This window comes from Canis lupus, chromosome 25 (assembly GCF_003254725.2).
Source record: "Canis lupus dingo isolate Sandy chromosome 25, ASM325472v2, whole genome shotgun sequence".
In the NCBI taxonomy this organism is placed as follows: domain Eukaryota; kingdom Metazoa; phylum Chordata; class Mammalia; order Carnivora; family Canidae; genus Canis; species Canis lupus.
Window position 1 is genome coordinate 48,956,745 of NC_064267.1, and position 24,450 is coordinate 48,981,194.

Here is a 24,450-nt window from a genome sequence, read left to right on the forward strand (position 1 = left end):
ACGTGTGGTCCAGCGCTCTCCCAGCAGGCGCCGCGCGCAGGGGCGGGGCGGGGCGGGGCCGCGCGGCGCGTCCGTTGCTAGGGCCGCGCCGCCCTGACGACGGCGCCCTCCGCCCCGCGCACGCGCCGTGGCCGCCGCCGGTGCACTGTGGGATGGGAGCCCGAGCGGCGCGGCGGGGCGGGAGCGGGCGGCGGCGGCGGGGCCGGCGGCGTCCCGGGAGCGCGGCTTAGGCTCGGCCGGCGGGGGCGCGGGGGCGCGGGGGGGCGCGGGCGGCGCCGCCATGAACGCCGCGGTGGTGAGGCGGACGCAGGAGGCCCTGGGGAAGGTGATCCGGAGGCCGCCGCTGACGGAGAAGCTGCTGAGCAAGCCCCCGTTCCGCTACCTGCACGACATCATCACGGAGGTGGGCGGGCCGGGTCGGGGCGCGGGCTGGGGTCCGACGCGGACGTCGCGGGCCCCGGGGCGGGCCTGGGGTCGGGGCCCAGGAGATGGTCGGGGCCCAGGTGGTGGTCGGGCCCAGGTGATGGTCGGGCCCAGGTGGTGGTCGGGGCCCAGGAGATGATCGGGGCCCAGGTGGTGGTCGGGGCCCAGGTGGTGGTCGGGCCCAGGTGCAGGGCTCAGGCCCAGCCAGATGCAGGACCAGGTAGAGGTCGGGGCCCAGGTGATGGTCGGGGTCCAGGAGATGGTCGGGGCCCAGGTGATGGTCGTGGCCCAGGTGAGGGGCTCAGGCCCAGCCAGGTGCAGGACCAGGTAGAGGTCAGGGCCCAGGTGATGGTCGGGGCCCAGGTGCGGGGCTCAGGCCCAGCCAGGTGCAGGACCAGGTAGAGGTCGGGGCCCAGGTGATGGTCGGGACTTAGGAGATGGTCAGGGCCCAGGTGATGGTCGGGACCCAGGTGCAGGGCTCAGGCCCAGCCAGGTGCAGGACCAGATAGAGGTTGGGGCCCAGGGTGATGGGTGGGGCTCAGGAGATGGTCAGGGCCCAGGTGATGGTTGAGGCCCAGGACATGGGGCCCAGGTATTGGTCGGGGCCCAGGTGCAGGGCTCAGGCCCAGCCAGGTGCAGGACCAGGTAGAGGTCAGGGCTCAGGTGATGGTCTGGGCCCAGGTGCGGAGCTCAGGCCCTGCCAGGTGCAGGACCAGGTAGAGGTCGGGGCCCAGGTGATGGTCGGGACTCAGGAGATGGTCAGGGCCCAGGTGATGGTCGTGGCCCAGGTGAGGGGCTCAGGCCCAGCCAGGTGCAGGACCAGGTAGAGGTCGGGGCCCAGGTGATGGTCGGGACTTAGGAGATGGTCAGGGCCCAGGTGATGGTCGGGGCCCAGGACATGGGGCCCAGGTATTGGTCGGGGCCCAGGTGCAGGGCTCAGGCCCAGCCAGGTACAGGACCAGGTAGAGGTCGGGGCCCAGGTGATGGTCGGGACTCAGGAGATGGTCAGGGCCCAGGTGATGGTCGTGGCCCAGGTGAGGGGCTCAGGCCCGGCCAGGTGCAGGACCAGGTAGAGGTCGGGGCCCAGGTGATGGTCAGGGCCCAGGTGATGGTCGGGGCCCAGGAGATGGTCAGGGCCCAGGTGATGGTCGGGGCCCAGGTGTGGGGCTTAGGCCCGGCCAGGTCCGGGACCAGGTAGAGGTCGGGGCCGGAATCAGGGCTGGTGTCAGAGTCTGACCTCCCATAGCCTAACGCAGCCCTTGGGCCCAAGGTGGTGGTCCCCTTGCTCGGAGGTCCCCCTGCATGGGGCTCCTTGTCCTCGCCGCCGCTCCCCTCCCCCTGGGCCACCTCCTCCGGCCCCTCCGGGACCATTCTTTCTTTCCCGACTCCCCCAGTATCTGTTAGAACTCTTCCACCCTGCCTGGCAGTCGTTTCTATGACACCCCCCTCCCCCCCGCCACTGTCAGTGTCAAGCCCATTAAAGGGGATCAGAAATGGTTGGAGAATTCTTCTTTTTCTTTTTTTTTTTTTTAAGTCCTCATGTCCCCCAAGCTTATGCCCACGCGAGTCTGCACCACATTTTGGATGCTTCATAAAGTACCTGTGGGTAAATTTATTGAAAGTGGTTGTAGTGGGACCCAAAAGGGGAAACTATCAAAGAGCAGGTTGGTATTGGCGGGTGAAGTTGCACAGCCTGACCTCCGTTGAGATTGGTTGTCTGTGGCTTTTCCCCAGGGGGTGAATTGCCTTGTGATGGAGACCGTACTTGTTTGTTGCCATATCCTGGGTGAGCTGACCTGGGAAGATACACGGAAGGTGCAGCACTAACATTCGTTGTTGATTGAGGCCGGCTAGGCTCCTGGTAACTCATTTCCATGGTGCCCCTAAGAAGGGTATTGAACTCAGGAACTTGGGCGTGGGCTTTGGGAGTTAGGAATCAGGTGGAACTTGCAGACTTCTTGGGGATCCCGGGGTGGCGCAGCAGTTTAGCACCTGCCTTTGGCCCAGGGCATGATCCTGGAGTCCCGGGTTCAAGTTCCGTGTCGGGCTCCCTGCATGGAGCCTGCTTCTCCCTCTGCCTGTGTCTCTGCCTCTCTCTCTCTCTCTCTGTGTCTGTCTTGAATGGATAAGTAAAATCTTAAAAAAAAAAAAAAGAACTTGCAGACTTCCGAGGGCACCCCCTATGGGTCCTCCAACCTCCTCTCTTACTCTTTCCAATAGGTTGGGTGTATTATTCTCCACTAACTTTGCTTTACTCATTTGCTATCTCAACATAGTTTATAATGTGTGCGTCTGTGTTAAAAACCCTAATTGTGCTTAGAACTCTCTGGAATCCCACCCACATCCCAGGGCTGTCTGTCTAGCTGCCCCCTCCTCTTCTAGCTGGGGCAACACTTCGCCTGCCCTACGTGGTGTTTGAGGGAAGGGACGTGGCACAGAGACATGTGCTGCATTACCCAGTGAAGTAGGCAGGTAGTGTCCCCTAACCCAGAAGGGAAGAAGTGCGTTAGCCAGGAGGTAAGCCCGCCCGACCACGGCAGGTGCCACCGTACTCTCACCCTTTTACCTTCTGTGTTAGTCCTGTGGAGAGCCAGGGAGGAGGCAGGGTGCTATGCCTCATTCTGTGGGGCTTGGCTTGGCGCTGGGCTCCTGGAAGTTTGGAGTGCCTCGGAATGGGGAAGGAGGAGGGACATTCAAGCAGGAATTGACTTGGTTGGCCAGGTCGCCAGGCTGCGTGGAAGCAGTCACACGTTCCCAATCAGGGGCCAGTGTTCTGCTTTTCTTTCATGTTTTTTTTTTTTTTTCTTCCAAATCTAATGCTGAAATTAATTTCTCTGCCTGTGTAAAGGTAAATGCGTCAACTGTCACCTCTTGTTAGGGATATGAGAATGACATATTGAAAAGCATTTTCCGGTAAGAGATGAAGAGCTTCCTGAAAATTCTTAACTCTCTCTGAGTATTGTGTTCAAGTCACCATATCAGTAATTTAGTTACAGCTAAACTAGCTCTCTCTCATAAATCAAAGCATTGGCCTTGTAAGGTTAATGTTTCTTGTCCCTTAAAAATATTGTTCACAATTTTAACTGCCAGCAAAATAGGAAACCTCAGAAGAGACAAAATAAAGGCTCTAGGGATATCAAGTACAGGATACCCTTAATATTATATTTGTCTTTTCGGGAAAAAGAATACACAGCTCTTAGGTAGTTGTTGAGGAATGAGAGCCAGCTTAATTAATAGGGAGGTGTGGCTTGGTCTCAGAGAAATAGCCTGATGTTAGCGTGGGACTTTTTTCTAACAGACGAGTCTTGCACTAGTACATATGCTTTCTGTCCACCCAGGACATACGCACGTTCACGCTTCCTACATACAACGCAGCTAACATTTTGTTTTGTTTGATTTTTTGGAAAAAAAATGCTTATTGCTACCCATTATGTTGATTTTTATAGTGAATTCTTGCCTTTCGAAAAATGCTGGTCCTAGAGAATGAGGAGCCTGGCTGTGTGGGTGCAGGGAGGAAGAGGGAGAGTCACCACCCCTAACGCTGGTTCAGGGTAATGAGGAGCTACAGGTTTACTGAGAGGCACGGGCAGGAAAGGGATAGAAGTGACATTGCACAGAGCACCCCCCTGTTGTAGGACGTGACTGAGGAGAAAGACCTTTCTGTCCACGTTCAGAAACCCAAGCTGAGGAATTGCTATTCTTTCCAGAATCCATTCTCTCCACGGGGCCTGAGTGCCCCTTGTAAGATGCTGTCGCCCAGCCGTGGAACCTGTCAGGGCCTCCTCGTGATCCTTAGGCTAAAGTCCGTATTCCTGAGTGGCTTCCGAGGCCATCTGGGTCAGGCTCCTCCTGCCCTGAACTTTTGCTCCCTTGAACAGGACCCTCTTGGCGGCTGTTTGGCCTGGCTCGTGTGTCCTAACCACCCCCCCACCCCCCGCCCAATCCTGTTCTCCCGTTGGCCTGTGGTGTCAACGGATATATGATGTCTTCTGGGAAACTTTCCCTGACACCTGCACCCCTCCTGCGCTTGGATTAGGGAGTGATCCCGTGCTCACTTGGCACCCTGCAAGATGTTTCCCCATCCCCACGTCCAGGCTGGATTCCGCCTGGGGAAAGGCCTTGTGTATCGCAGACACTCAGAAGCTTGTGCAGTAAGTGAAGGAATGAAATCCTGGCTGTGAGCAGACCCGACAGCTCCTGGCAGCGTGGGGTTTCGGGGCTCGGGGGCAAGGCTGATGGAGAGGCTGTCCTGGGAGGTGCTGACCACGGCCTTGGTCTCTTGAAGGTGATTAGGATGACCGGTTTCATGAAGGGCCTCTACACAGACGCGGAGATGAAGTCTGACAACGTTAAGGTAGGCTGGGGGGCACCCCTCACCCTAGCAAAGTGGGGTTTTTGTAAGCTGGGAACCCGGTGTGTGTCATTTATATCCTGATGCATGTTGAAGTATAAGGTGGATTAATTCATGAATTGCAGTATATCCTTTCTCATTTCATTTTCTTATTTTTGCCAACTGCCTATATGCCAATTTTATCCACTAAGAAATGGAACTAGTGTTTTAAAGGTAATTGCTAGCCTACCAGCTAAAATTAAAAGCTTTAATTAGGGACGCCTGGGTGGCTCAGTGGTTGGGCACCTGCCTTCGGCTCAGGTCGTGATCCTGGGGCCCCGAGATCGAGTCCCACATCAGGCTCCCTGCACGGAGCCTGCTTTTCCCTCTGCCTGTGTCTCTGCTTCTCTCTGTGTGTGTCTCTCATGAATAAATAAATAAATTTTTAGAACAACAACAACAAAAAGAAAAGCTTTAATTGTTTTGTTGTTGTTGTTGTTACACAGAGTTAGTATTCCCAATTTGACGTGACATAAATAGTAACTGTGCCTGTTGAGCATACCAAAGATGAGGGAAACGTTTTTGGAAGTGCTTTTTATTTGTATTTAAAATGGGAATCTTTCAGGATAAAGATGCAAAAATTAGCTTCCTTCAGAAGGCCATAGACGTGGTGGTGATGGTTTCAGGAGAGCCACTGTCAGCAAAACCAGTGCGCATCGTGGCCGGGCACGAGCCTGAAAGAACAAACGAGCTGCTCCAGAGAATTGGAAAATGCTGTCTCAGCAAGGTAACGTGGAGGCTCAGAGTTTAGTCCTGAAAGACCCGGCCGGGGTGGGTGACCACAGGGTAGTGGGCAGTATCGGGAAGGAGTTTGCTGGTGTCTGGCAAACCTGGGCTTTGGAGCCTCAGAGTTCCAGGAGGAGTGAAGTAGAAGTATACAAGGAAGGGGCTCCTGGGTGGCTGAGGCGGCGAAGCGTCTGCCTTCTGCTCGGGTCATGATCCCAGGGTCCTGGGATTGAGTCCTGCCTGGGGTTCTCTGCTCAGTCGGGAGTCTCCTTCTCCCTCTCCTCTCCCTGCTGCTCCCCCTGCTTGTACACTCTCTCTCTGTGTCAAATAAGTAAATAAAATCTTTAAAATCAATCAATCCCAAAGAATTATACAGTGAAACAAAGGTATGCCATGCACGAGGTTTTCAAGTGTTAAGTATGAATGTGGGAACCTCACAGACACGTGCTCTTGGGGCAGGCAGTGGAGGCTGCATGCCCAGGCAGCCAAGCCCTGCCTGCCTTCTCCTTTCGGGCCTCCTTTTCGGGCAGGATCTTAGAGGCAGGAAGACCTGCTGTTCTTCTTCCCAGCTTATGGGAGGCTCCTGTTGTCCGCCTGCCTTTCCAGCCTTCCGTGTCTGCTTCCCTCCTTCCATCCCTCCCTCCCCCATGCTCTGTCCTTCCGTTCCTCTTTCCCTCCTGGCTGTGGATAGCAGAGTTGTGCTGCTTTCCTGTGTCACTTGGACAGGGACTGATTCGCTACTTCCTGAGATCCTCATTGTGGGTTGGAAACTTGGCCTCTCTGCTTAGGTCCAGCCCAGAATGTCCTTGCTAGAGACGCTGGAGGACAGCTCTGCTTGGTGATGGCACCAGGGCATCTTCAGGGCCTTTCTTCCTTGTGGGAGCCGAGTCGCCCTGAAGGGAGAGGTCATAACTCATACAGCCCTTCACCTACCTGGTGGGTTGTGGGCTGGGGAAAGAGGCTGGATTTCGGCCCACGTAGCAGGGGTGAGGGTGGGAGGTGGTGGCTCCAAGGAGGCCTTGGGAGAGTCTCACCCTGGCCTGCATCCAAATCTTAGGCTCGGAGGCATACAGCTGATTTTGCCAGTGCCCTTGTTTCTCTCCCCACCATTGCGTCCTTCCTGTTATTTCTCTTTCAAAACACATTTGATTCCTGTCCTCCCTGCTGAATCCTTTGCCAGGTTCTTGTTGCCTCTGGGCACAGCCTGCTCCGTGGCATGGCTCGCAAGGGTTCTCAAGGCCTGCTGCTGCTCCCTCGCCTCCAGGTCCCGCTCAGCTCCCGCACCCCTGCCTGCACCCTGAGGCCCTTTGCACTGGCGATGCTCCCTCATTTCTTTGGCAGCAGTGTGGCATCGGTTGCTTTTCCCTCTCTCCCGGCCTGGCTTAGGCACCCTGCTGTTCAACTGTAGCGTTTGGCCCCTCCCCCAGTCCACAGCGGGGTCAGCCTGTGGTCTGGTGCCTGCCGTGTGATGGTCACTCAGTGCATCCTGTGGAACGAGCAACTGTGTGAGCGGGTGGGATTCCTGCCCGGGGGTGTGTGAAGCTCCGGCACCAAGTCGTGGGATGCTGCCTTTGAGAGGCTTTTTGCTTTTGATAGAGCTTGAGGTAGATCATTGTGTAAGGCCCTTTCAGTGCCGGGCCTCCATGATCCTGTGAGATGTGTAAGGCACTTGTGGAGTCATGCACGGCAGCTTTGTTGTCCTTGAACCACACACACGCCCACACTTGACAGCTCAAGTGGATTGAGGTGGGATTCACTTGGCTTGGGTTGACTCTGCTGTTCCCATCTGAAGTGCTGGAGGTGACAGCTATCAAGAGATGCTCCACTTGGCGATAACAGCATTTCCTTTGAATGTTTTATCCTTTGACTCATGTCCACATGTTTCCCGTGTTTAGTGAACTGTCTTTGAATGCAGATGCTCGCGTCTGTCACCTGTGCTGATCTCGTTTTTACCTTGTGTTTCATTTCCTCCCATTCGGACTGCAAGCTCCCCAGCGACGAGGCGGTGAAGAGGGTGTTAGCTGGAGAGAGGAGTGATCTGAAAGGAAGGACCTCCCTGACGTCAAAATCTCAGGAATTGGACAACAAGAATGCACGAGAAGAAGAGCCCGGAGTTCATAAAGATAAAGAGGTGAATTGCAAGTTGTGCATATTTGAAAATGAAGTGGTGAGTCTGTTCATAGCACAGGTAAAGACATTTATAAGTGATATTGTTGTCTGACCTTTTTTCCAGGATAAAAGGAACTCTGAAATAAATGAGAGAAGTACAAGCAGAGATGGAAAACAGAAAGAAGTGAAGGAAGAAAGCAAAGCAAGAGAGAAGGACAAGGAGAAGGAGAAGACAAAGGAGAGTGACCATGATAGACATAAAGATCCTGAGCGAGACAAGCACCGCGAAGGGGAGCGAGAGCGAGCCAGGAGCCGGGCCAAGCAGGACAGAGACCGAGGCAACAGAGACCGGGACAGGGATCCAGACCGTGACAGGGAGAGGAGGAACGAGGGAGGGAAGGAGAAAGAGAAGTGGAAAGACCGAGAGAGGGAGCGCGAGCGAGATAAGGCCCGGGACAGGGACAGGGACAGACGGAAGGTGAAGGACGGGGAGCACTCCCGGGAGCCCGACCGGGAAAAGAGCAGAGAGCCCGACAAGCCAGAGAAGAAGGTAAAGTCCTGCTTGACGATCTCTGTCTTTGAGAAGAGTTTTGGTGTTCTCTACAGTGGTTCCTTTGTCAGGCGTGGTGGGGACTCAGCACCGCGGTGAGGTTAGGACACTCGCGCCTTCCCAGTGGAAACCCACACGGACACCATGGATGCTGGGGCTCTGAGGTGTACTGCTTTCACCTCTGGCTGCGTGTGCGTGTTGGATGCTTCTTTTTTTTAAATTCTTTTTTTATTTTTATTTTTTTGTGTGGATGCTTCTTGGAGACGGGCCCACACCATGGCTGCGTGAACCGGCCTTACGTGCGCCATGGTGGTGGGCAGGTGCGTATGCGTGGCCATGCCCGTGGGCCCGGCTGAATTTCTGAAGGATCGTGCTTTGGTCTCGTAGGCATCAGTCGATACGTACAGGACCTCTGACTGTAATTTTTATTTAATTAAATTTTCAAGTAGATTTACAATTGTCCAGAAAATGTGTTTGGTTTCTGTGTTTCCTAAAGTGCAAGTTGCTTTTGGGTTCAGCATAGGTGCTGCAGGGCTCCGTCAGGGCTGGCATCGCACCTGCCTGTTCTCTCGGGCACAGCATCTTGTCAGGTGTCCCCAGAAGGTTGTGGAAGTCTGGTGTCCAGCCCGTAGGAAGGAGGGAGCCGAGGTCTGGAAAGGTTCAAGATCTGCCATGTGACGCAGCAGCGTGGTGAGGGGCGAGGCCTGCGCTGGCATGCGTGGCTCATGCTCCTGGCTGTCTGGCATTGCATCCCGGGGTGCATCCCGGTACTGGGTGATGATGGGCCCACGGGACTGACGTGTAGAGAGCCCCGGAGTAACGGACCCTGTGAGGTATGTCACGAAAACCAGGCTTCCCTCAGGAGTTTTAGAAATAACAAAGGCATTCCTCATCTTTTGCGTTTTCGTAGAGGTCTAAGGAAAAGTGTTTCTTGCTGATGTGATTTTTCTGAGGCAGTAGCGTGCTCTCATATGTTTTCCTAGCGTGCGGCCGCCCCCGAGTGGGAAGGCCTCAGTCTTCCGGGTCTGCAGATGGTTTTCCACACATTACATTGACCAGAGTTGCTGATGCTGTGAGGAGGGTCTTAAATAGAAAGCCAATTCCAAAGAAGTTTTTATAGGGGGTTCCGTGGGCTCGGCTTCGAGTGTGTGAGGCCAGGGTGCAGGGCCTGTGTCTCTGCTCAGCGCAGGTCCACATTCTCCCGAAGTCGGTTCTCCGAGGATCTTTCGTGGTGGTTTTGTGGGGCCGGGTCCTCTGGTGTAAATCTGGGGCTCCTCTGTGGGGAGGCTCTTGCCGGCGGTGAGGACACCCCTGTGGGACGCCTCCCAGGAGACTGTTCTGACCCAGCTGTGCGGGTCTTCCCCCTGCGTCAGACCCCATGGCTCTCCTCCGTTTGATCGTGTCTGAAACAGACGATGCTGAGACCTTCTCGCCCCCTCTCAGGCTGTGTGTGAAGAGAAGGTGAAGTAGTAGGTGTGTCCAGAGCTTCGGGTGTGGCGGTGAAGGACCAGCTGTCAGGGTGGTGGGTGCAGTGCTCACCCTAAGGGGCTGGCAAGGTGGGCGGGGTGGGGGGGGGAGGCGAGGAGCTGCGTGCAGAGCCAGGGGCTTCCAGCAGGAAGCTATGGAGATGCGTCACGGTTGAACTCAACAGTCATCCCTTGCTTTCCAGTCTTCATGGCGCACAGTGTCCGTGGCCTTGTCTTTTCTAGTCCGTATGTCAAGATGTGTGGGTTGGAGACTGGATTGTAGCTGTGAGCTGGTGTTTGCAGGTTTCCTGTACTTCACTTCGAGAATATTTCCTGCTGTGGAGTCTGAAAGCTTTGCTTGAGAAGAACCGTTCACTGGAAGGTTGCTCCCCCTTCCATGGTGGCTGGTGGTCTCTGTCGTTCACTCCTTCCCCTATTTCCAGATTCCCTGTGTTTCACTGGGGTGTTTCTGAGAGGTTTGGCCTGGGGTGCGGATCCCGCGTGTCTGGGAGACACTGTTCCATAGCTTCCCTTCTGCCCTAGTCTGCTCCACAGGGGATGATCTGGATGGCCCTGTGGGGTGCGGGCTGCGTTCCTGCCGCAGATAGGCCTGGAGTGGGATGGATGGGAAGGGTGATCTTGCTGCTGCTCAACAAGAAACACCTTGCATCTTGACATGTTTTTAGATGTAACAGATTTGAATAATTCTGGAATATGATCAAATTTTTTTTTTTTTTTGCAGTCCTCAAGTTCGGGTGAGATGTCTAAAAAGTTGTCAGATGGATCCGTGAAAGACTCCAAAGTTGAAGCAGAGGTAAACTTTGAAAAATAGTTTCAAGAGACGTAAACCCATGGCTGGGTTGATGTGACTTCCATGCTGTGGTTTCTTCTAGTCCATGGAGAGCCCGGGGGTGGGGATGTGGCACAGGCTCCCACATGACCTCGGGTTTCCATGCCGGGCTCTGGGCTTTCTGTATACACTTGTTTGACAGGTACGACGTATGGGGTACAAAGGGATGGGAGGTCATTTGGGAGCGTGTCCAGGTGGTGCTTCAGATGAGTCTGGGAGAGGATTTGGTCTCCAGGCTGACCGGGGCAGCAGGGGTGCCGGAGAGATCCCTCTGAGCTCTGCTCAGCCTGTGGGGGGCCCATGGTGCGTGTCTTGGGGGTGGGGCACAGCCGAGGCTGGGCCACATCATTTCCCTGCCTCCAGGCCACCGAGGTTAGACTCAGCACAACTTTGCTAATGGACTTTGGATTTCAGAAAACATGTCCAGGCAGCTATAGGGAAGATGGATGAGGAGTGGCTTAGAGGCTGGGAGGCCAGTTAGGAGGTCATCATGGCAGGCTGAGCAAAACCTAATGGCTGGTGTGTGCTCTGTTGGAACACACGTACGTTTGCCCTCAGCGCTGTCACAGATGCATGTGAGTGATTAGCACAAAGCAACAGAGATGGAGTCCTCATAAACACATCCGGTAAGACAGCGCTTCTCAGCATGGTTGGCGGATTGCTGGCCTTTTGAGAGCTTCGCAGAAAGATGGATTTCTGATTTTAGAGTAAAGAAGGCCCGAGCAGTCTCTAATTCACCCTCAGGTCCAGGGTGCTGAGTTGTGCCGAGTTGGTATCCGTTTCCCATTAAAGCACCTGGTGGTGCTGTTCTGTGTCCTCCTTGTTTGTCACTGAGCAGAGCTTGACTAGTAAATCTGCTCAAGGCATTGCTGGGTCATGCGTCAACTAATTCTTTTTCCATTTTCTTTAAGACTGAGATTTCCGCCAGAGCATCCAGGTCAGTGACAACAAAAGCATCAAAACGGCGATCCAAAAATTCAATGGAAGGTACTGCAAATTTATCATATAAGTAACTGAAAATATGGATATTAATCATGTATTAATACTTACAATTGATATTAATCATAATTGATATTAATCATGATCTAGTAGATCTGTTGGGGGGGATAAACAAAGACTGTGAAAAGGATGAAGATATGTCTCTCTCTCTCTCTCTCTCTCTCTCTCTCTCCCTCCCTCCCCCTCTTCCTCCCCCCTCCCTCTCCCTTTCTTTTTCCATCTCCCTCTCTCCCTCCCTTCCGCCCTCCCTCCACGCATGTGTGAGCCCATGACCCCAGCGGCAGAGTAGCACCTCTTTGCTGGAGATCTGTTGCAACCTAAGAGATGCGATCGAACTTTAGTTTTCCAGAAATGGTTATCAGCCACCCACCCACATTTTACTGACTCTTGTCATTTAATCCAGACACAGAGTGGCCAGCAAGAGCATCCTGCTCTTAGGGCATGTCCATGCATTTAAAAATCAGCAGAAATGATCCCTGGGAATCATGCTATTAGGGACTGAAGTTGAAGCAAACAGGCGTGGCCAGGGGTTTGCCCAAGGGGAACGCCTGGGTCTGCGAGGGCGGGAAGTAGGGAAGCACATCCGTGCACTGCAGATGGGTGCTGCTGGGGGCTGGTCGTGTTGCAGTTTTCAGGTGAAGTGGGAAGTCACTTTGAGAGTGGTAGTGCCTGAAAACCCATCCTTTTCCTAAGTTGTAAAAGTTGAAGCGGTGTGGCGGGGGTGCCGTAGCTGGAATTCTTCATCCAGGACTTACGCAGACATGTAAAGAAAGCCCCCCTTTCATAATATACGTGCTGCTTTAATGAGCATCTTTGCTCCAGCAGCTTTTCCCTCTGTTGGCAGTCTCCTGGGACAGGCTCCAGATGGGGCCCCGGCGCAGAGGGCAGGGCCGTTTGCGGGTGTGACTGCAGGGTACACTGTACCCCTGCCCTCCGCCTCCTCCGGGGTTCCCAAGGCTTGCTGATTTGGGGAGCTGAAAAATGAACAGCGCTCTCTCTTTTTAATTGCTAGTGAAATTGCACGTTTTTGTGTGTGTTAGTGATTTTGTTGACTTCTTGGGCTCGTCTGTTCTTGGCGGGGATTCCGCATCGCTCTGATGGCAGTTGCAGTGTTGTCCCTAATTTACACACGCTCGCTATACACTCAGGACATCTGCCAATTTTTAAGTAAGTGTTTGTTTTCCAGTTTATTTCTACTCATTATGTTTAGTTCCTGACTTGCCTGAGTGTTTAATTTTTGTGCGCTGGAAGCAACCAGCCTTTTTTTTTTTTTTCTTTGGTAGTTTGTCCAGAGATTTGGGAGATGAAGATTTGTATTTTGTCATGCATTTTCATATATAATCTATTTAGTTATTTCTTATTTTAATTCCTGTTGTGAAGTGAGGTTATTTTTTCCAGAGTAACTCACCAGGTGTTCCAGAATTACTAATTTTAAGCCATTTCATGTGCTTATCTTTACAGATTATTTTAAAACCATTGAGTCAAGAATCTTGCCTCCCACAAACAGAACTAATTAATTGATCAGGATTGAGTTGGACTTGTGTTAAACTTACGCTTTTGTGATTTGGGGAAGATTGGATGCTTCTGATTCCAAGTTAGTGTGGGTGTCCCTCCCTTCTCCCCAAAGGATATGTGTGCATGTGCTGGGCTATGTCTGTTAGCCACAGCTTATGATAGCTTGTTTTTAGTTGGTTTAGAAATGGCATCTTCTTTCCCCTCCCTGTTTCCTAGTGATGATCGTTGGAGTATAGAAGTGTCATGGACTGTGGTACCTGCACCGCAAACCTGGCCTCATGTTCAGTCTTAGCCCTTAGTTCTTGTGTGGAATTGTGTTTTTTTTTGTTTAAGCTGACAGTTGTTATTGTCTCCTTTTCTAATAACTCGGTGCATGTGCATCTGAGTTTACTGGTGCTCTCTAAGAGATATGATCACCAGAGATATGCAGGTTTTATGATACTAAGCTTTACTGAGATGTCAACAGGCTGATGGACTCTTTCCTTCCCTGTCTGCTAGCTGGGCGTGAACTTCACTGTGCATCCTCACCCTGATATTCCTCCTCACTTAAATGGGTCGCATTTGGGTAAATGTCCAGCATCCAGGAGGTATCGGAGGCATAAGACCTCTATGTTCTGCTTGAGAGAATAAGCCTAGCATTTATTGGAGTGTGGGGTGTCATGCTTGTTAAACATATTTAGAATTTTTTTAAAGATTTTATTTATTTATTCATGAGAGACAGAGAGAAAGGCAGAGACACAGGCAGATGGAGAAGCAGGCTCCATGCAGGGAGCCTGACGTGGGACTCAACGCCCAGAGCCAAAGGCCGATGCTCAACCACTGAGCCACCCAGGCATCCCAAACATATTTAGAATTTTATTTTATTTTTTTATTTAGAATTTTAAAGCTATTCTAGAATCTCTATAGAATACAAAAAAAAAAAATTTTTTCATAAGAATATGATAATTTTTGCTTATTGTTAAGTAGCATGTTATAGCAGAATAATACACTATAGTGAATATACTATGCAGCATTACGATTAAGTTTAATACGTACTTTCATTATACAATTTTGTATCAGGAAGAAGGGACTCTAGAACCAGTGAAAATAGTCTTTCCCTTGAACATAACTCTTCCTACAGTAAAGCTAAGAAGGAGCATGCCGTGAAACAGCTCGGTAAGATGAAGCAGGCCCTAGTGGAGGCTGTGCATGCTGGGGAATCGGACCCTTTGACCACCAAGCCGGTGGGACCCTGTGGGTGGGGCCCTGCTGGACCCGGGGCCCGGGCCCCAGAGTGGAGTGGGGCAGAAGCGCGTGTAAGCCTTGCCCACTGAGCTGCGGGCCCCCCCCCAACCACCGTGGCGTTCCTACCATGAATCAGTCACGGGCTGGGATTGTCCACTTGAGTCTTCCTTTCTTTGTTCTGTAGAAGTTTACAGAGTCCCTGCCCTCTGGGGCGTATACTGTGGAGGGGCAGGCAGATAATGGAGAGAACACAGGGTGTACACATTCATGGTAGTGGTGAGTCTTCTGAGGACAAATGTAGCCGAGAGAGGTGGGCACGGTAGGGGTGGGTGTGTAGGCAGAGAGGCTCTGAGGAGGGGACGTCTGGGCAGAGTTGACGAGGGTGGAGGAGGACATGCTGGTGTCCAGGGATAGGCAGAGGATACGCCGGGCCCTGTGCTGGGGACAGGCTTTGCTTGTTTGAGTGGCGGGAGCTCGACTGTGAGGCCGGGCGGGAGGCGAGGGGTTAGAAGAGACTGCACGCAGAGGCAGGCCCGAGGTGTTGGGCCGAGCGCTTTACAGTGAGTGTGAGTAGAAGTCCGTGGCAGGCGTTAGGCAGGACAGAGGCCTGATGGGACTTCGGTTTTAGAAGCATCTCCTTTTCAAAGTGGAGAGAGGCAAGTATAGAGGCCAGACAGCAGGTAGGTGTCCAGGGAAGACTGCCGGCCAGGACCTGAGTGAGTGTCCCTGACGAGGACAGATTGGGTGTAGGATGTGTTGGGTGGAAGGGATGACAGGTCTGCGGGCTGACTGGGTGGCACTTGTTAACCGGAGAGGGCACAGGGAGAAGGTCGGTGGGGAGGGCTCTGGGCACCCACATGGTGCTGTTGCTGAAGCGGGAAGGCTGTGGGAGAAGCTAGTTGGTGGGATGTGTGGCAGTGCCAGGAATTCTGTTTTCAACACATCAAGTTTGAGGTGCCTGCCATGCAGCCTGGCGGTGTGTCAGGACAGCGGTGGGGCTGTAGGCCTGCAGCTCAGGGGGCCCGGGTGACTGAAGGTAAAGTCAGAGAAGTCGGGGGTTTCGCGTGGTGCTCTTTCCTGCCATCCCGTGGAGACCCACGTGAGATTAGCATAGGGGAGCGTGGGGATCAAGAGAGCGAGCTCCAGAGCCCACCAGGACCCACAGGGAGGGGTGGTCCAGCACGTGGGGGGCGGGTAGGGGGAGTGGCGGCAGGGGGCGTCCTGCAACCCTGGAGGGGGTGAGTTCGTGTGAGCCTGGCGTAAACCCCTGTGGGTCCCGGCCCGAGCACCGCACAGAAAAACCTCAGCAATGTTTTAATCTGTTGCTAACTATTTTATGTCAGGAAGAAAGGAAGATAATAATTTCAGCTAAAATTTTAGATCCCATAGTGTCTGGATTAAATAATGAAGCAGATCAGGAAACTATGTCTTCAGAAATCGGTAAGAAAAACATATTCTTTAGTCTACCTTCCTCACCACTTTGATACGAAGTATTTACCTCTCAGCATAGTTTTATTTTTTATTCTGACCTTGATATAGTGAAGATCAGAAATGACCTGATATTCTACTTGCTTTAATTTGATGAATTATAAGATAATATTAACTCAATTTTAGTTAACTTTTACATGCCTTTTTATGTGAACTTATATTTGCATCTCGATCCAGGTGCTTTATCTTGCTGTTGGAATTTTGCAAAGTGATGTGGGTGGTCAGGTAGAGGGATTGTTGTTCAGCTCTCCCATCCTGCTCTGCTGTGTCGTATTAAGAAAATGCTTTATAATACAGATTTGAAGGTCCTTGGCTGTGGTGCTTTTGGGAAGTCGTTGCCTGTGGCTTCCCCTCTTACACTGAGGTGGGCAGTGTGATGTGTGTACATGTGTCCTCACCCTCTTGCCCTGGAGCAATTAGATGTGAGAGTTCGGGATTTCAAAAGGCGTGATCCTTGATGAATATCAGTATTTGCCATTTGTGACGTTAAACTAAATTCTTCAGAAATATTAAAAATCTGGAGTGATATTTAGGGGAAAGTATAGTGTAAATCTTGACCCCGGGAAAAGATAAAAACTTGTCTAGGCTGAACCTGTATCTCTTTGATTTTCAAAAATTCTGTGCCTGTGGCTAATAATGGTTAGTGCATCTTTCTGTGCCTGTGCTTTCCCTTTAAGAAGTTGAGCTCCTGAGAACACTGTGTTGCAGGCGGGCTGCTGGGCTGCATCCTTGGCTCAGCAGGGGCGCAGCCAGAAAGGTGGTCCTCGCTGATCATCCACCAAGTAGGTCAGGCTCAGGAGATTGATCTAGTTCCTCAGCGGTGTGGGGGGCCCCACTGGAAGGTGCTGAACGGGAGCAGGAGTTGTCATTGAGGAACGCTTCACAGCCAGCAGGTGTGGCATGGCTCACCCACATCCTGTGTTTCGTTCCTGTGGGAGTCCGAGTAGGAAGCACCAGGCAGTCCCTGTACTGCTGCAGAGGGGCCACAGAGAGGCTGGAGAGGGGCCACAGAGGGGCAGGAGAGGGGCCGCAGAGGGGCAGGAGAGGGGCCGCAAAGGGGCTGCAGAGGGACCACAGAGGGGCCACAGAGGACCAGGGGAGGGGCCGCAGAGGGGCAGGAAAGGGGCCGCAGAGGGGCAGGAGAGGGGCCACAGAGAGGCTGGAGAGGGGCCACAGAGGGGCAGGAGAGGGGCTGCAGAGGGGCAGGAGAGGGGCCACAGAGGACCAGGGGAGGGGCCGCAGAGGGGCAGGAGAGGGGCTGGAGAGGGGCCACAGAAGGGCAGGAGAGGGGCCTGGTTGCGCCCGCCTCCCAGCCCAGCAGGAAGGCCCGTTCCTGCCACTTGCCTACCTCTCGGCCTTGAGCAAGCTTCATGGGTACGTTCCAAGAGCCACAGGTACCCCACAGGTAATTGGGTCTGAAAATACCTGCCTTGAGACTCAGTGAGATCTGTCCGTCCGTGGCCAGCTTGTGACATGAGTTGCCCTGCTGGCTCTGCTTTATGGATACCACTTCAGTGACTGCGAGCCCCAAGTCAGGGTGAGAGGCATCTCATCCTGAGATGGTAACATGGATTTAAAATAAATAGAGTCATTCAGACACGTATCCTCACTCTGTAGATCCTGCGTACGGCTCAGTGTTCAGGCTGCGGGGAAGCCTGCAAGGGGCAGGTGGTTCTCAGTGGAGAGCTTTGCAGACGTTAGAACGGAGCCTAGTGCCACCTGGTGGCAAGGGTGGAGTCCTGCTCCCTGTCCCTGGGTGGTCCCGTCCCCCGACCCGCCTCCCCTTGAAACCTGCTGCTGCATGTGCCCTGGGTCCCCGTCTTCACCATCACGCCAGTCACGGATGTCATCTTGCTTTGCCAGTCCTTTGACTTTTGAGATTCAGGGTTTGTCAGCAGTTGTCATAGCTGCTGGTTTTCTCATCTCACGGAGTGTGATTTCCAGATGCGGTGCTGCTGGGTCTGGTCAGTGAGGCTTTCCTCGCGACTGCCCTTCACTGTGAGCTGCTGCACGTAAGCCACACCTGCTGTGGCGGTGGCCCCGGGCCCTGGCCTGCCCCTGCCCGCTTTGCAGGTGTGTCATGGAGCGTTCATCCACTTTGCTCTACCATTTTGTTCCTTTGGGCTCACTGAAGAACTCAATAAGGAGATTATCCATTTCTTTCTCAAGCACAAACCAGTTCCTCCCTGCTCCATGTCGAAATGCCCACTGCATGAGCCTCCTCGTGGTTATAGTTGTTTGACAGCCCAGGTTCTCCTGGAACATATGCCATCCCTGTGTCTCCGGCTTGCTTGGGCTCCATCACTCATGTCATTTCATTTTATTGCTTTTTTTATTACGAAAAACGTAGAGAAGTAAGAAGAATGATGAACAGCCTTCTACCTCTTACACAGATTCCATGGTTATAACAATGTGCTTCATCTACAGCAATGTATTTTTATGAATGATTTCAAAGTATATTAAAAACATCCTAACACTTTAAATACTTCAGCATGCAGCTCAAAAAGTTAAAAACAAAACAAAAACAAAACAAAAAAACAAAAATAAAAACAAAAAACAACAAGAAAGACATGCTTAGACACGGCCACAACGTTATTGTTGTATCTAGCAGGAGTACTGGTCCCCAGGCTGTATTCTTAGTGTCTCAAAGTGTTATTTTTTAAAAAACCAGGATTCCATTGAGATGAACACACTATATGTTTTTTAATCTTTTTGTCTTTTTAAATGATTCGAATCTCAAATAACAGCTCCTCCGCCTTGCACCCCTGCCTTGCCCTTTTAGTCCAGCACACTGGCTTTGGAAGAGAGGAGGTTGCTTGTCCTGCAGAATGTTCCACCCTCTGGATTTGTCTCATTTCCTTGTGGTGTCACTTAACTTGTGACATTCCTTCCCCCCACCCCCTTACCCCAATATTCTGTTTGATCTAAAGGCCTCATTAGCTTTGGGTCAAACATCTTGCTTCGCATCTGACCTGTGTGTAGTGAACTTGTGCCTTTATCTTGTGTCCTATGTGGATACACGTAGTGCCTCTGCATCCCATGACGGGATGCTAAGACTGACACTGGGCCAGGCAGGGCCCCTCCTCTTAAACCCTGGTTATTTGGTCATATTTATGCTTGGATGTAGCTGGCAACTCCGTGCCACTAAACTTTCTACAGAACTCTGGCGTAGTGGGAAGCTTCTTGCAGACGCGTTGTGGGCTGTACCTCTGATGAGTGTCAGGGATGGTAACAGATGGGGACTTGGCCTGGCACAGCACCCCCTGCTCTGTGCACCACAGTCTCGTTACCCAAGTGCCGTAAGTTGGGGCAAACTGGCTCAGAAGAGGCCAGGAGCTTCCTCAGGATACGGTGCTTGGGGGCACCAGAACTTAGGAAATCAGGACACCAAGGCCCACATCTTTACCTTCGACGTTCATTCATTGCCGGTAATTCAGACAACAGATTTTTGGCCAGTTCATAATAATTTTTATTTATGACGGGTACATTATTTATTATTTTTAAAGCTGTTATTTGGCAGACTAGGTCGTCTGCCTTCTGTGATTAAGAATTGATTGTGGTTAAAAAAAAAATTGATTGTGGTGTTATTACTGTGTTTCTCTATGTATATCAGAGTTTCAGTAAAATTTACTTAAGAATATTAGGAAAGATGTGTTAGAGGAACTATCATAGGTGTCTCAAAAAAAAAAAAACAAGAAAGAAAAAAGAATGCCACTAGGCTTTTGAAGAGATGAAGTGGTGCAGGGTCCCCTTGAGCTTTGGACAGAAGGTGTTGCATTTGGAAGTTACTTATTGTGCTTATGCGTTTTGAACAGTGTAGGAAATTTTTGACACTTTGAAATAAATGTAATAATGTAAAATTCTTATGTACTTTCTTTTAAAATCGATCTATAGCTGCCTGGCTTATGTTTATTTTTAAATTTGTTTTACAATTTAGTATTTCATATTCTTTGGCTACCTTATAGATCGTGAATAATTACTTGAATCCGACTGTTTAAATTATCATTTTTGTAGATTGAAAAAAAATTCCTTAGAAAATTATGTCATTTGCTGTATGTAGTTCTTTACATGGAATCAGTTCTTTGATAGTTAATTGAAGGCTGATTCTGAAATGAACTATTTGAATACTTTTAAGAAATTTTAAGATTGTGTTTCAGGGAAGACAACATTTTTCTAATTTTATTTTTGCCTCCTCGTTTCATTTTAGAGAGTGGGGGTCCTTTAGTGATGGGTTAGTTTCGGTTAGTTTTCTACCTGGGTCCTGCCACATAAAATCTGTTCCTACCACACCTCCCTGCCCCCTTTTGTTTTCAATATAAAAATGTTTTATTTCTTAGGTATTTGATATTTTTTTTCTATTTTTATAGACATTGGCACATTGGTCAGTAGCTCCACCAGGGTTTGGAAGCTTTCTGTATGTCTAGGACTGTGGACTATGCCAGAAGTATTTTTCTTTTCATTCTGCTTTGCTGAAATTGCCACCTATCTGCAGCTTCTCAGCCGGGCCTGGCTGCAGGGGGGAGGCGGGTGGAGACGCAGTGTCAGGAAGGTTCTGGAAATGGGGGTGGAGGGGCCAGTTTGCTGTGGCCGTGGGGGCCCCAGCCTCCTCCTGGGCTGAGCGGGCCTCGTCCGTCTCCCGATCCCTTACATTCTTGGTGTAAGTGCCCCAAAGCTGCCTGTGGTCGCCCCGGAAGCCGCGGTGCGGGTGTGGGGAGGCACCGATGAGCGATGAGCGATGACGAGGTGCTCTCAGTTAATGAAGCCGCAGAGGACCAGCCCGCGGGCGCGCCGTGATGACTCCTTCTGAACTGTTTTGTGTCAGGAACCAAGGAAGCTAATACTTCCGCAGCTAGTGTTTCAGATGATAATTCAGCTGGTCTGTGGCGCCAGAGCCTTGAGCCAGAGCCAGCAGTGAAGCAGAAAGGTAAGAAGGACGCCCTCCTGCCCTCCTTTCCTGGCGGGGACTCCCCGGGCCCCCCGGGGCCTGGAGGGCAGCTCGGGCAGGGCACGCTGGGCCTCGCGTGGGGGCACCGGCCTCTCCGGTCCCCGGTCCCCCGCGCGCTCTCGCAGGGGACGCGGCGGGCCCAGGGTCGGAATGACTGCGAGCGAGCGTCGGAGCCGCCGCGGGGAGTCCCGGGCCCGCGTCGCGTCCAAGCGGACTGGGGAGCAGCTCGAAGCGCCTCCTGACCTGGTGCCTCTGTCTCTAATGTTCTCTGGGCGCGTTAAGTTGGGCCTCCGTGAAGAGTCGGCCTCTGGCGTAATCTGTCCCAGCATCTAAAGGGCGGCGAACGACCTGGGCCTCAGGGTGTCGGCCTGGAGCCCGGCGCGCCTGGGAGGGGGCCTGGCGGGGCCGGCGGGGCCGTGGGTGCCCCGCGAGCAGAGCCAGCCTGGAGGGGCCTAGGCCCCGGGGGGGAGCTGTGCCAGCCCGTGGAGCTCAAGCCGTGCCAGCCCGTGGAGCTCAAGCCGTGCCAGCCCGTGGAGCTCAAGCCGTGCCAGCCCGTGGAGCTCAAGCCGAGCCAGGAGAGAGCAGCCCGCGCTGCAGTGCGCGGTGGGGGCGAGCAGGCTCCGGGTGCTCCAGGCAAGGTCTGCGCCAGGGGCGGCGTGTGAGCGGCCGGGAGTGTGGCCGCCGGGGCCAGGGAGAGAGGGCCTGTGCGCCTCTTTGGGAAAGAGGCCGAGCTGCTGAAGGGTGCAGGGGAGACCCGAGGGTCTGTGAGGCAGGAGCCCTGGCCGAGGGGTGAGGGGCCCCGTCTGTGAAGGGGGAAGCTGCTGTGCGCAGTCTCTGCCTGGGTATCGGCCCTGAGATCCAGCAGCTGCATGTGACCCCCCAGTCTGTCCCCAACACCAATGGTGTGAGATTTGAAGAGCGCTCAGGGGTCTGGAGTCTAGGGCCCCTGGCTGCACAGTGACTGTCATGTGCTGGGCTCTTCCAAGTGCAGTCCAGGTGGCGTGGTGTCGAGGAGAGGGTCTGCAGCTACCTGCTCTGGTCCCGGTGCAGCCCCGTCCCAGGGAGGAGCCCGAGCCGAGTCCCCCATTGCTGTCACCCTGTCCTTCTAGGGGCATGGTCTGGAAACGTGATTCCTGGGCCCCTCCTAAGCACCACACACGCTTCCTCAGGCCCTGTGAGCACTGGACTCTGGGAGGCTCCTGTGTTCCATACACGTAGGTCCTGTAGGGCCTTGTGGTTCCCGTTGCCCCATATGCCTGGCCCCCCTTGTCCCCAGAGCCACCTTCTATAGGTCACTTTGACCAGTGACAGAGCTCTGAAGTCTGCCTGAAGTCTGTCTGAAGCAGACAGACAGAGGTGTCTGGGGAGTACACTCCTCCTGCGTGGGCATGTGTGTCCTCAGGGTGACCCCGGGCCTGGCCCTAGTGCATGTGAAAGGTCCCTGTGTGGAGGTGCGGCTGCAGTCGTGGGGGGAGCTCTCCTCGGGTGTCCTTGGCTCTGACCCGGACCCGAGCAGTGTTGGCGCTTCTGCAGATGTGGTCATGCATTTTAAGTGTGTCACATGGACAGTATCCTCTTGTGACTTTGAGTCCCCCTCTCCCTCCTGTGCTCACTTTCTTGTGGCCACGTAGGTCCCATTTGTCCCCCAAAAGGAGCCTTTCAAGAAGAAGGTAGGTCCGTGGGGAGCTGGAGAGATGTCCTCTTATTAAGGGGCTGATGGAAGGACCTTTGCTGATGAGCCAGGGATGGAGGGCCCTGGTCGTGGTCACCCTGTCGTGACCCGTGCTCCCCTGCGTATCTGCTGTTGCTTGATCTCTGATCTCTCTCATTTGTCTGTGATCCGCTCTGCTCTCCTCATGCCCCTGTTGCCTCCTTTCATTAATAGCATTTTAAAATTCATAGTTTTCTTGGTTCTTTGTCTTTCGATCTTTGAAAATAAAGTAATGGCAGTGGGACAGTGGGACAGTGGGCATGGCTGTGGGGACGGGGCCGTGTCCCTGGCAGATGGCCACATTGCTCAGAGTGTGTTTTCCCCTGGTCCTGCTAGCTAATACAATGAGCTTTACCAACATAAAAGTCGGTTTTCTCACGTGCTTTTTTTTTTTTTTTTTTTTTAATAGGAGACTCCCCTAGTGATGCAGGTGAGCAATGACCTGAACTGAGTGTATTGGTATAGATTGTGTGTGTAGATACCAACATGTACTCCCAGATTTGTTATACACAGTGAAAGTAATTTAAGGAAACATAACTGTACCACTTTAAGATTTAATTTACTTGTCTTATGCTCCAGGGGAATGTATTTCACGATTATTTCCAGAGTAAAAAATTTATTCCTAAATTCAAAGTCCTATTTATTCTGTTTTCTAAAATACAAAGCCCTTTTACTGAAAATGGGGGAGCAAATTGGATTGCTTTAATAGTTAGGGTTTGCACTTACTGATTAAGTCATTTTTTTTAAAATGAAGAAAGCCGTATTCAGATCATAAAAATAATTTGGTACATACCCAAAGTAGCACAGTTTTTAAATGCAGAAAAATATGAAGTAGGAAAGAAAAGCACTGCTTCTAACATAAATGAATGTCCTTCCAGAGCCCCCGTTGTGTGTGTTACTAGACCCGTTACTGCACTCGGTTATGTGTTAGAACGGTGGGTCTGGCGAGGGACTGCCGCGGTTTGCTGGGGTGGCCCAGCATCCGCCACTAATACAAAAGGTGGCCGGTCGTAGGATCACACGTGTCCATCCCTCTCAGGTTGTATCTCCCTTAAGTTAAATTCCTTGACTGGATCAACCTACCTTTTGAATTCTCTTTCCTAAGAAATTGAACCAGTGTGTTTTCCGGGGTCTGAGTGCACCCATCTCCCCAGATCTTCACCAAATCTAGATATGAAATGTCTGCTTTATCTTCATGAAAATGATAGATGAATAAAGCTCGTTTATATTTGCGATTATTTGAGTGCTGTCCTTTCAAACACTTATTACCTGTTTGTGTTTCTTCCTTTGTGAATTGCTGACTGGATTGTCATGGTTCAGAAGGAGAAGTTGGACTTCCTGGCCCGGAGAAGTCTGAGGTGTCAGAGAGTTCTGAGCTGCCGAGCGAGCTTCCAGCCAACATCAGGTGTGCTGGCTCCAATCCGACACCCAGGCAGCCACCCACCCCCACCCCCACCCCTACCCCCACCTCCACCCCCACGCTTCTCTCTACACCTTCTGCGGTTTGTAAACAGTGCTTGAGCTTAATTATGAGGAATTGCTGGTACCATTTATTTAGTTTTCCTATACTGGGTACAAGTTACTACACATAGGCCAGTTTAAAGATTTAGGGAAATTCGTAATTATGGTAAATTATGTTTTGATTACCAAGATTTACATAATTACTTTCTGGGCCTTAAAATTAATGAAAACATAAGATTAAAAGATACTTTCTTTTTTAAAGATTTTATTTATTCATGAGAGACAGAGAGAAAGACAGAGACACAGAGGGAGAGGGAGAGGGAGGTTCCCTGTGGGGATCCTGATGCAGGACTCAATCCCAGGACCCTGGGATTATAACCTGAGCCAAAGGCAGACGCTCCATCACTGAGCCACCCAGGTGCCCTAAAAGATGGATACTTTTAAACTTTCACATTAGTGGGATGTTCTTAACATTCTGCAGACTGTGTCCTGACTAGCATGTCGATGGCTGGTAGGAAGTTAGTGCTAACATTGACCTGGGTTTTCTGTTATCCTGTTTGAAATGTGCAAGGGTGTCATATCCTCTTTTTGGT

The 24,450-nt window shown here is 52.0% G+C and overlaps 1 protein-coding gene across 20 annotated transcripts in view; it reads left to right on the forward strand.

Moving 5' to 3' along the window:
* Positions 1-246: 246 nt before the first annotated feature.
* Positions 247-24,450, forward strand: part of TRAF3IP1 (TRAF3 interacting protein 1) — a 58,626-nt gene continuing 34,422 nt past the window's right edge. For 6 of the 20 annotated variants that reach the window (XR_007405883.1, XM_049101242.1, XM_049101244.1 and 3 more), the window contains exons 1-13: positions 247-403; positions 4,709-4,777; positions 5,379-5,540; positions 7,527-7,670; positions 7,773-8,198; positions 10,407-10,478; positions 11,426-11,501; positions 14,088-14,183; positions 15,633-15,692; positions 20,563-20,664; positions 21,795-21,899; positions 22,806-22,826; positions 23,717-23,801. Coding sequence is in view for 19 of the 20 variants with exons in the window: in XM_049101242.1 (XP_048957199.1) it covers positions 281-403; positions 4,709-4,777; positions 5,379-5,540; positions 7,527-7,670; positions 7,773-8,198; positions 10,407-10,478; positions 11,426-11,501; positions 14,088-14,183; positions 15,633-15,692; positions 20,563-20,664; positions 21,795-21,899; positions 22,806-22,826; positions 23,717-23,801 (1,541 nt within the window). In the remaining variant the exon portion in view is untranslated. The remainder of the gene's footprint in view (positions 404-4,708; positions 4,778-5,378; positions 5,541-7,526; positions 7,671-7,772; positions 8,199-10,406; positions 10,479-11,425; positions 11,502-14,087; positions 14,184-15,632; positions 15,693-20,562; positions 20,665-21,794; positions 21,900-22,805; positions 22,827-23,716; positions 23,802-24,450) is intronic. The other 14 variants (XM_025463640.3, XM_025463642.3, XM_025463645.3 and 11 more) reach the window with 10 other exon arrangements.